Source organism: Sinocyclocheilus rhinocerous, unplaced genomic scaffold (genome assembly GCF_001515625.1).
Source record: "Sinocyclocheilus rhinocerous isolate Xijiao unplaced genomic scaffold, SAMN03320098_v1.1 scaffold768, whole genome shotgun sequence".
Lineage (NCBI taxonomy): Eukaryota > Metazoa > Chordata > Actinopteri > Cypriniformes > Cyprinidae > Sinocyclocheilus > Sinocyclocheilus rhinocerous.
In genome coordinates this window covers 496,699-508,616 of record NW_015634483.1, presented here as the reverse complement: position 1 = coordinate 508,616, position 11,918 = coordinate 496,699, and the positions used below count along the sequence as shown (strand labels likewise).

Below are 11,918 nucleotides of genomic sequence, written 5' to 3'. Positions count from 1 at the left end.
TATTTTTATCATATGTTATATAAATATAGATAGACAGGCAAGCCTGTTGAGGTTTATTAACGGCGCAGGGATGAAGAATATAAAAACAAAAAATAATTATAAATGAATAAATTCAGTATCATAGAACTAATTTTAATAATATCATGAATAAAATATCTATCTATCTATCTATCTATCTATCTATCTATCTATCTACCTACCTACCTATCTATCTATCTATCTATCTATCTAATCTTTAAAAAACACCCTGAATCTTAAATACCACCTAAATAGAGTTTAATTCTTAGAAAGGGATCTGAGTTCAAAGTGACAGATTTGAACCTTGGACCTAAGCTGTTTGAACAAGGATCTATGTTATAATACACAGCTGCTAAATATATTATGGAAAGTGTAACCAAAATGTTATTTTTAGACTACAGTGGAAAAATGCAAATAATTCCTGAATCACAATTGTAAGAAACTGTAATTTCCCTTATTTGTATTTCCCTTTTTCATATTAAGCAATACATGCACTATTATTACAACAATATATCTGTTGTGAATATGTGATAGCAATCTCTCTCTGTCAGAGGAAGGATGGTGGTGATACTTTCTAACTGATTGAAATAGTACATCAAGCATAGCCATCTTGGGTAGCAGAAGACATCCGGCAACAGATGACATCTGTGAATTGTGGTCTCTCTTGACAATCTTGTTGAAATTCATGAATATTTCTGTAAGAGAGCTATTCGGTGTCTTGCAGCTTCATGTAATTAAACATCTGAGCATTCTGAGGTGTTAAGCATCTAATTTTCTCTTTGTGTATTAAGTACATATTGAGGTAATATAATGGCACTTAGCAGACGGTAATTATTTCTTTCAACTTTATCCTTTCTTTCATCTGTAATATGTTTAATGTTCACATAATAATGTCTCTGCTACAGTGTAGACCTATTATATAATAAATTCAGCTATACAGTCACAGTACATATTGTAATTACATATTACATACACACTGCATGTTAAGAAAAAGAAAAATGTATTACTTTTGTGTACATTTTGTGGTGTTCTCTCCACTGCTGCTTCTAATCATTGATGTTCAAGAAGATGTTCTAAGCATTGATGTTCATTTTAGGCAGACACAGATTAGCCGTCCTACTTTCAGCAGAGTGTCTGCAGGACACATCTCAGTGGCACTCTATGATTTGTGATTCTATCAGCCATGAGATATCTGTCTCCATCTTCTGCTCTGACCTAAAGGTGACACAGACTGATTGTATCCAGTGGATATGCTCCCCATATATCAGCGCTCCTCTTGTGCTCATCAACGAACTGCCCATAGGTCAGCTGTTGGAGTAGCTATATACTCGCAAAAGCGTGAAACACAATTGGACACAAAAGGTAAAAAGATTTTCATCTGTATGGTTGTATGACGGAATGGAAAAAATAACAAGCTGCATATATATATATATATTTTAGAATTATTAATATCAAAATAAAGTTTTTATAGAATTATTATTATATCAATCATATTGTAATTATTAGGTATATAGTTTATAATTATATTGATTGTCTTATAAATATTACATTTTAACAAAAATAGACAGATGATAGATAGACAGATAGATAGATAGAAATTGTATTAATGTCATTAGATAAATTAGTTTTATAAAACCGAATTTATTGATTTATTTATTTATGATGCTTGTTTTTATGTTCTTCATTTCTGCGCTGCCTGTTAATGAACCAAATACAACAACAACAACAACTAAGAACTGTTTTCCTCACACTGGCGTATAGTGTGAAAGCAGCTAGTCCCATTGAGAATGAATCAGTCTGGCGGACGTAGAAATCTCCCTGCTGCGGTTTTGCATGGACTTGTGAGTTGTGTGGCGGAGGGATACCAGTTTTACGTTCGCAGTGATCCGGTCCAGTGTTCAGTTTCACGGAGCGCGAGAGCAACCGTTCGTGGGTGGAGGCTGAGAGAAATTTAAATCCCCGGGTTGCGGTCGACACGCAAAAAGGCGGAAAAAAAATCACGGTTCTTTCTTTCTTTTTGTTCAGAACGCAGTTTGACGGTGTAAATGTGCGGTCGGTAGGGTGCGAGTGTTGAAGTTTTCGAGGGTTTTTCGCCATGGTGGTCGGGAAGCGGTTCCTGTGCGTGAGCGGAGAGGAGCCGCTGGAGCCCGCGCACATCGCGAGCTGGTCATGGCGAGCCGGAGTCATCCGAGCCGTCACTCACCGCGACCACGACAATCCCGAACTGACGGTAAGACAACGGCAAACATGCTGCGAAAAATACATTTCACGAGCGGGAGATTTCAGTGAGGATATGAAGTTTTGAAATAGCCTGTTAAACGTAAGCTTATTCTAGGTTTTATCGCTTGGCTGGACCGGTTCTAGACATATGGAGGCCCTAGGCAAAATTCATGTTGGAGGTCCCCACCCCCCAATAAAAAGCACTTGAAACAAATATGATTCCTAACCTTTTTATTTATATAACTTTTTTTTTATTTTTATATTTTTTATATTTTTACCAGTCAAAATTTTGGTCACGTTACTATTTTTAATGTTTTTGAAAGACGTCTCATCATCAAGCCTGCATATATTTGATCAAAAATACAGAAAAAAACAGTAATATTGTGAAATATTTTTACAATTTAAAACAATGGTTTTCTATTTGACTGTACTTTAAAACCTAATCTGTTTCTGTGATGCAAAGCTAAATTTTCAGCATCATTACTCCAGTCTTCAGTGTCACATGATCCTTGATTTATTGTCAATGTTAGAAACAGTTGTGCTGCTTAATATTTATTTTATATGTGATACTTTATTCAGGATTTTTTGATGATTAAAAAGTTGTTTAAAAATTAAAAAAGAAAAAAAAAAATCTTTTATAACAGTATAAGTCATTACTAACACGTTTTATCAATTTAAAACATCCTTGCTGAAAATTAGTTTTTTTTTTCAGATTTTTTGAGCATAAGAGACTTCTTTCAAAAACATTAAAATAGTAATGTGTCCAAACTTTTGACCAGCACTGTATGTACACATTAATCAAACTTTATCTAAGGTAATCTCTTTTTTGTTTGTTGAGGATTTTATTATAGCCGTGATATTATTATTATTTTGCAGTAATTTGTTCAGTAATTTATTCACGGTTCCTGAATACCACTTTAGTAAATGAACATCAGTGCTTTTATCATTTCTTTTCTAGCTGGGTATGGGATTTCCTCCCATTTAATCAATATTTGCTACAGATATTGTCATATTAATAATATTAATAATATGATATTATGTTTTGCATTGTTAAATATGCACTATATACACAAATCAGGTGGAAGTGAAAGAAACAATTGCTACTAAGCAGAAAAGAAGTTAATTTCTAGTTAGTTGAAACAAATGAAATGTTAGAGCAGTAATGTAATCATCAGCAGAATTGAGAAAAAACACATCTGAGGTCCTTTTTTGAAACATTAAAAACATGTTCTAGTGTGTTTGCTTTTTGACTATGAATACAAACTTTGCTTTTACTTTTGTAGCTATTTTGCTATTCAGCTCCCGACGCGATGTCATTCACTGTACGCTCAACTCAAAGTGTCGCATCTGGGCGCGTCAACGGCTCTTTTAAACTCGTAATAAACCGGTGAATGATCTGTCCAGAAATGACGCTGATCGAGAGAACAAGTTTATATTTCGAATACCTCGCAATCACTCCAAAACAGATGACGACAACTCACACACCTGCATTAGGAGCTGTACTTCTTTGCGTGCACATTTAGCCTTGTGCTTCGCAGCACCTGAAGGATGTGCTCATTACGGCAAACATTCAGAAGGCGGGACCGCTTTGAAATGGCAACATTAATTGGTTTAATTGCAGGTGAGTGACAATTCAAACATATGCAATGAACAATGAGGCTAGTATTTTGCTGCCTGTCTTGACTGGTGGGCTAGCGTATAGGGGATGTTATGCTTATGGAGGCCCCGCCTCAAAGCCCGAGGCCCTAGGCAATTGCCTGCTCTGCCTATAGGTAGCGCCGGCCCTGCTTGGTACATGAGAACAGGCTTGGAAGTCAGTCAGGCAATGGAGTCGTGTTGTAGAGCTCTATTTGGATCCCAGTCAACGTTGGTGGATTGTAATATTAGTTGTCAGCTTGTGACTTTTGTCCCTTTTGCACTCCGATTAAAAAAAACTGCTCTTTGTATATGACATGTTTTGTTGAACGCTGACAAGTGACAAGTAACGAGATAATGTTTAAAGGAGACATATTATGCCCCTTTTTACAATATGTAATATAAGTCTCTGTGACGGCGCAGTGGGTGGAAACTTACAGATTAATATTATAATGAGATCCCTTTGCCACGTCACCAAGGGAGCAAAATCAGACACTCTCGTTTTCTCAGACGCTTGCAGAAAAAGGCTTCCCAAAACAAAGTTACTGGGTTAATCTTTTTCACGTTACCTTGGTTGGTAGATGCACCGGGGACCTGATTATAGCACTTAAAACCTGGAAAAGTCAGATTTTCATGATATGTCACCTTTAAATGTTTTGCTCCAAAATGTCTCAGTGAAATATTTGAAATACTGAATTATAGTATTTTTCCCTGTCAGACATAATCAGTACATTTCGCAATCTAGTATTTTGCAAACAGATGGACCAAATGTAACACATCTGTGTAAATGGTCAGGGCCATAAAACAATTCTGACCTATTTTTATTCATGAATGCATAACGTTAGTAAATAACTTCCCAGGCCCTCCGTGATGTTTATAGATAATTTAGAGTTTTTATTTTGTCAGTGGTAAAAGGTAATAACATATACATAAATCTACCCAACCCCCTCATAAAAATGTTGTAGCGTTTGTCGTTGTTAAAGGTCTTTAGATTTATTTCTAATATTTGCATTTGAATGAAATTTTAATTTAAAGATATTTAAAATGATTATTTCTGTTTTTATCGTTACAATTTGTACAGTTTATTATGTGCCCCTTAATCATATATATTTTACGTTCATATATTTTAACGATTTTATTGAATAAGCAATTTCAAATTTTGTATTTTCATGGGTCTCAAATACCTCCCCACTAATATATAAATCCTAAATTATAAAATATTGTTTAATATAATTAATAATAATATTATAACACTAAAGTGTAAAATATAAACAATTTAAATATTTTCAATTAAAGGTATAAAGTAGAAAATATTTCAAATGTAGATCTTTACATTATTTTCTTATGTATTTGAAGCAAAATCTAGCTTGGTCTTTGATCAGCAAGACAGCTCTCATGCGGTGGAGATGAATGGAGCGGCTCCTGTCATTGTATGTATAGAGAAAGTGTGTACAGTATGCAAGCCGTTTGTTTTCAGGGCTGTGTCCTGAGGTCACCAACTGTACCGCTGCTAATCAGCACGCAGAACTTTCCGCACTCAATAGCTGCCCTGCAGCTGAAAGTTCAAGCTGTAAATGCTTTTGTTTCTTTGCCTTTTTTTAAAGTAAGAATTAAGCTTGTAGTTTGGTCGGGCTCCTGTACATTGCATGGAAATAAAAATAAAATATGGTAACATGGAAACGTAGTCATTTAAAAAAAAGTTGTATTGTTTTGCTTAATTTATAGTCCAAGGCTGAAGTAGAATATTTAAAAAAACGTTTTTCATGAAATAGTAGACTTTTCTACAACCTTGTATGTGCAGTATATATTTAGTATACAGTAAGCAAGCATTTTCAATGGCTTAAAATCACATATCGTTTAGTTGTGAAATTCTTCAGCCTTTTTTTCCCATGACATCGCACCACTATTATTTGCTAAGATACCAGGGATGATGATGATGGAAAAATCTCTAATTGCAAAAAGTACCAATGCAGCTTTCATTTACAGCCCTCAATCACATTGGCAACAACTGGCTGTAAAGAGCTGGAAGTGACCATGTGATTTGTGGCTTAAGAAAACAGCTCGTAACATGAGACCGGTGGTCGTTCATCGCCCTCCCCCACTGCAGCACAGCATAAAGGCCGCTATGTTCAGCCGTTCCTCCTGAACCAGAGTTAACCTACAGAGAGATTGCTCTTTGTTCAGTCTGACTGACACTATAACCCTACACTGTTTTCGTTTGACAGTGAGCCTCCGTTTTCATATCTTCTCTAAAAAGATTTATTGAACAATCTTCTTTTGTGCACCTTTACTCAGACAACAGTTCTGTCTGATCCCAGGCAATGACACATTTCCTATCTTAATTGTCAGTGGATTAGACTTACATAATATAAAGAACCTGTCTTGTAATCTTTCGCAGTGTAAAATAGTGGTTCAAAACGAGAGATATGACACTTATCGGTGGGAGAGGTTTATGGCTGACAGGCCTGGAGTTTAAACATTAAAGGTGGATGGGAGCATTAACCTGAATGCAGAGCATTCTAGCGTGTTCCCTTTCGGGGGCGAATTGCGACAGTAGTTTGCCAGGAGTGTTGAAGGACGCCGCATAAGTGAATGCAATGAGGTGGAAAAACATTGAACTTTTGATCTCTATTATTGGGTTAGATATATGCCCTCTCCGTTGTGCATTCCTTGTCAGGCTTCTTGTGAAAAGTAACAGCCTTCCATTGAAAGCTGGATTTTAAAGACTGAACCTTGTAGTGGACAGTCTATGGCTATATAAATATTTAAATGAAATACTAGCATACTACTTGCAGAATACTGTCTGTTTCTGTTTGTTCGTATTCAGGAAAGCTATTTGTTTTCTGCAGCTGTGTTTGGTAGGACCTTATAATTCAGAAAACATGAACAAAATTGTGGAATCCAGTCATAAAAATGGGAAAAAGCTGGTGAAATAATAAAACCGATTTATTAGGGCCTTAGTTTGGTAATTATTAAGGCGAAGTCGATTGCATTGTGGGATACGTTATATGGTTTGCATTGCACGTTAGTGCATAGAAAAAACCCCCGCAGAATATGCACAGTGTGCATACTGTACTGTGTTACATGCTTTTGCAATCGTACCCAATGTATTCCAAACCAAACGTGCATTTTGTTCACTTTTCACTTCTTCTGTGTGTTTGGCATGTAAACTTATAGGTTAAAGTGTTAAACCTTTACATTTTCACATTTTTCCACTGACAAAAACTTTACACTTTCTTCTAAAATAGTACTGTAATGAAGATTATAATGTCACACTGCTTTTAGCCTGTAGAATGTGACGCACATGCTCTTCCCAGAATCTGCCTGTTTAACCTGGACTGACCCCTGTCCTGTACCAGCCAGACCTCTCTGGAAAAAGCTACCCTCCATTCAAATGTTACTGAGCTCTTCTGTTGCGAGAACAATTACATGATGATGTTTACTCAACACCATTTCATTGTTGGAGCAGTACTATGCACTATGGAATTGACCGTTAGCAAAGAGCTTGATTGACAGGCGATCTGACCAATCAGAACGCGGATATTACGTGCTACCGCTGCTATCCGCCATCTTGCCCGACATCTACGGCCGGTCTCCATAGAAATCCATGTTAAAATGGGATAAAAAAAGATCGACTGAATTGAAACTTTTTCAATATAACTAAATATAAATATGTGTGGAGGGTTAAGCTGTGCTGTTGTTGGCTGCCACAGTAACGGTAATAAGCTAAGGAATTCCTTTAAAGTACTTGTTTTGCGTACCAGAAAACCTGTCATGTCCGGCGCTGTATGCATGGCTTGCAGCGCTGATGTTAAAATTCTGAGTGTGAAATAATAAAATGTTAAAACGTGTGCTCTTATCATTCTGTGGACAAAATCCCGTGAACTTCCCCCCGATCGGGAGCTGTATATGCACATGTGCGCTCATCTGTTTTCAATGCAGCTAACCTCGCGTCGCTTCATGTCATCTTCCCACTCATTAAACTATGACAGGTCCTTTACTGCAAAAAGATGGTCACTGTGACACTGTAAAGTGATGAAACTATGGCGCCATGTTTTTTTTAAAACCATTTTCATAGGTTTCACGTTATATTGTTGGCTCGGAAATTATGTAAATGCGCATGCCCAGTAGCCGCAGCTGTATCCCTTCTAGCCTTTAACCACAAATCAGACAGGAGAGTAGATTAACTTCGGCGGACATTAACTTGAAAAATGGTGTGTTCCGCGGTTGAAATAAATAAAATACTTTCTGATGTTTATTTATGTTCATTTCGTGCTTTAAGTATATGAAAAGACGATCGGTTCACGTGTTTGAACTGAGGCAATACAGTGATCTGTCATGACACATTGAAGAACCACAAAACTGTATTTATTGTTTGAATTTCTTTAAAAATGCCAAAATTTGAAATCTAAAAGTCCGGAGACCTTGTTTCAGAAGTAACCTGCTCTGTCTTGTCTATCGGTGTGTTGTCAGTTTCCTCTTTGCTCTGCGATGTATTTTTTACTGCGTGAGAACATAAAGGGTAGTGTGAGAGCGGCATTGTTTATCGGGCATAGCAACAGTAACTAAGGAGGGCGGGTCTTTGCGAACGGTCAATTGATTTTTTTTGTATATCTGCCTCAGTATGTTCTATTGTTTCAACTAGACTAGTCATAATAGTACGTACAGTCTTGTGATGACTTCCTTGATCGTGAAGTTTGTCACTTCATACAATTTAGCCCTGCAGTTGTTGTTTTTTAACATACAGATGAAGTGACGTCTCAATCCTGTGATTGGACTGTATCCCATAGCAACAACGGCCCAGCGCTGTAAATCACCATGCAGGTTTGCGCTTGACTCTTCAAATGCGGAAACAGACAGATTTTATTATCTGCAGCGTGTAGGCTACATGTCATTTGATGTGACAGTAATGGGAATAGTTGTGCCCCAAATGATGCACTGTGCACTTATACAATGCACTATGTACTCTACCGTCTTGTTTATGTATTTCATAAGTTTATTTTGTCATCCAGCATCGGAGTCTGATAGCCCTTCCACTGCGTAAGAAAAGCTGTGACCATCGAGTGCATGAAGTGTTCATCAACACACACTTCATCACTACTCGCACTATTTCTACAAACAATGGAATAGAATAGTGTACAAGTATGCAAATTGGCTCACACATAATGTTAACGAGGATCAAATGTGTCATAACATTTGCACAATCAGTTGAACTTTGCTATGAAACTAAATCAGTTAATTATTCTAATAGCAAATATGGTGCTTTAAGGCATCATAGGCATGCTTTTGATGCAAAAGCAGTGGCAAAAAATATTTCAGGTTAGTGGACAAAACAACAGAAATGTCATTTATGAATATAATTAATTCAATACAAAAATTTATTAATAAAAATTGTTCAGTTGAATTAAAATAAACTATTGTACCAGTATTTGTGTGTACAATCTGTATTTTATGCTTGTTAGAGTATTGTGAGGTAGCTTATCAAAAGTGCATTTTTATGACGTGCTGGGCCGTATCATTTTATGACGCAATCGGTCACTTGTGCGGTTCCACTTCAGTTAGGATGCTGTCCATGTAGGATGCAGACAGCAAGGCAGCTCACTAGGTTTTGGAACAGCGCTTGTGTCTTGCTGTGAAATGGCTGCACTTCAGAACGGTTGAGTGCATACTTGAGCATTTCATTGAGGTAAACATACACAGGTGAAATCATTTAGGATATCAGTACAGTCACACACCAAAGTATGTTAGTGCATTTATTGGAGCCGCACTGGCTAACCTCTCTGTGTGAACGGACACATTAGCGATGCAGGTCTGAATAGCTCTGGGGTGATGCAATGAGTAAGTAGTGTCGTATATCCTGTTATGCTCGGCAGTGACACACACAAAGCCTATTCCACTATTTCTGAATCACACTTGCATTAGAAAGCAGGGAAATGTATTTCTCTTGCTCAGTTTATGTGGGGCTTCCTGTAATTTCTGACGCTCTGGAAGTGTTAATGTTGGTTTCTGTGATGGTAGAGTCTTTTTAGCTCGAGCTAAGACAGCAAACGGTCAGAAATGAAACACAAACAAGGCTTTCTGTAGGCGGGAATGGTCGGCTGAGCCAACGCAGGCTTCCAGCCCTATCTCCTTGTGCTGATCCTTCTCTGATTTTGTTGAATGTGCTCTTATAGACATGTGGGGTGTGTTAGAACGAGCCGTTTTAGGTAGGCGTGGCTGACTCTTAACTTTTATAAAGAATATCTCTTTGGATTTGAGACTTTAGTCTTTGCAACTTTACAGATCTTCTTTATGCACCAAGAGCTTGTAACACTCCAAAGAGAAAGGAAAAATTGAAATCGCATCATATGACCCCTTTAAGCGAAACCAGATGTCTGCCGTTTAGACTGTACTGTATATTCGTTTTCAGCGCATACTTTCACAAATCAAATAAATGGACTGTTACTCTAAGGACTCCGCTTTTTTTAGCACTTCCATCTGAGGTGGCAGTCATGCAATTTGACAAGCCTACTGGAATGTGCTGTTAATTAAATTTGTTTCAAACAAGTGAACTCTTGTTGGTAACGCGACTGTGGCGTGGACGATTCAGAGTGATTTGCTTTGAGAAATACTGTCCCACTTCCGGATAGCAATATTAGAGAGCAATATTTCAACTTCTCTCTTTGAATAGTCACATAAGTTATTGCCCAATGATGCATATGGAAGTGCTGCTTGGACACAGGAAAGCAGAAGACAGAGAAAGTGGCGTAATGCAGCTTGATGTGGTAGAAAGAGTTTTTACTCAGACCTTTATGGGCACATGCTTTGTACCTAAATCTAGCTTAGGATGAAAATATACATCTGAGTTTAAGTGGTTGTTTTGTCTCGGTTTGTCTCAACGTCATGACTCTTGTGGCAGCTTGGCAAGATATGAAGGAGGTTGCTGAGAGCCCACATTTATTTGGTTTTGTTGTGCCTGGGGCTAAAAAGCAACACCCACAAGCTGGAGGCGGCATTGTGCAGCATGACACACCTTTAAAGAGAGGCCCAGTGGGAGGTGTGTATACGCCTGGAGCTGCGACAGCCTTTGAGATACACACACGCACACACACACACACACACACACACACACACACACACTTTTATTTTATGCAGTGCAATGCTATGCAATTATATCTAATGCAGTGACAGATCTGTTTTAGAAGTCTTTGAGAAATGTTTTGCTGGACAATTGTGCTATTTTATTTTTTGTTTTATTTTATTTTATTGTGCTATTTTATTTTGTTATATTTTATTATATTTTTTTATTTTATACTATTTTATGCAATTATATCTAATGCAGTGACAGATCTGGTTTAGAAGTCTTTGAGAAATATTTTGCTGGACAATTGTGCTATTTTATTTTTTGTTTTATTTTATTTTATTGTGGACTAATGAGAGATATATGCTGCTCGCGCGCGCGTGCGTGAGACACACACACACACACACACACACACACACACACACACACACACACACACACACACACACACACACACACACATACATACATCTACACATACCTTTGGCATGTAGGGCACAGCATGTGGCTGCTGCTCTCTAGATTTAGTGAAAATCTCCAGGGAAATTTGAGTGCAATTACAGCGAGCAAAGGATCGTCCAGGAACAATGCTGAAATCTGGTCTATTCATCATGTGGTGGAACTGTGTCTGCTGCTCTCGAGAAACTTTTGATGCAAACATGTGCCAGTTTTTACATTTTTAAGCCCAGCATTGTTCTTTGTAGTGGCTGAATATTCCACAGTAAATTACATCTGGTTTTTGTATGACAGTGTATGTCATGCAGCGATAGAAATGTGTCAGCTGGTAGAGGATACAGCTATTAAGGGGTGTTAGGCACAACGTAAAGCATTTCGTTGTTTATGGCATTCAAGCAACATCGTAACTTGCATATAAATGTAAAATATGATGTGAAGTACTCCGGTGTGTGACCACTTGTGATCTGATCACACAAAACAGATGTTAATGCCAGGTAAATGGGATCCGAGACTATAGATCTGGTCCATC

General features: G+C 37.5%; 1 protein-coding gene across 3 annotated transcripts in view; it reads left to right on the top strand.

The window, feature by feature from the left end:
* Nucleotides 1-1,933: 1,933 nt before the first annotated feature.
* Nucleotides 1,934-11,918, top strand: part of LOC107745648 (probable JmjC domain-containing histone demethylation protein 2C) — a 145,347-nt gene continuing 135,362 nt past the window's right edge. For all 3 annotated transcript variants that reach the window (XM_016559570.1, XM_016559569.1, XM_016559568.1), the window contains exon 1: nucleotides 1,934-2,248. In XM_016559570.1, the coding sequence (XP_016415056.1) occupies nucleotides 2,114-2,248 (135 nt within the window). In that variant the 5' untranslated portion in view covers nucleotides 1,934-2,113. The remainder of the gene's footprint in view (nucleotides 2,249-11,918) is intronic.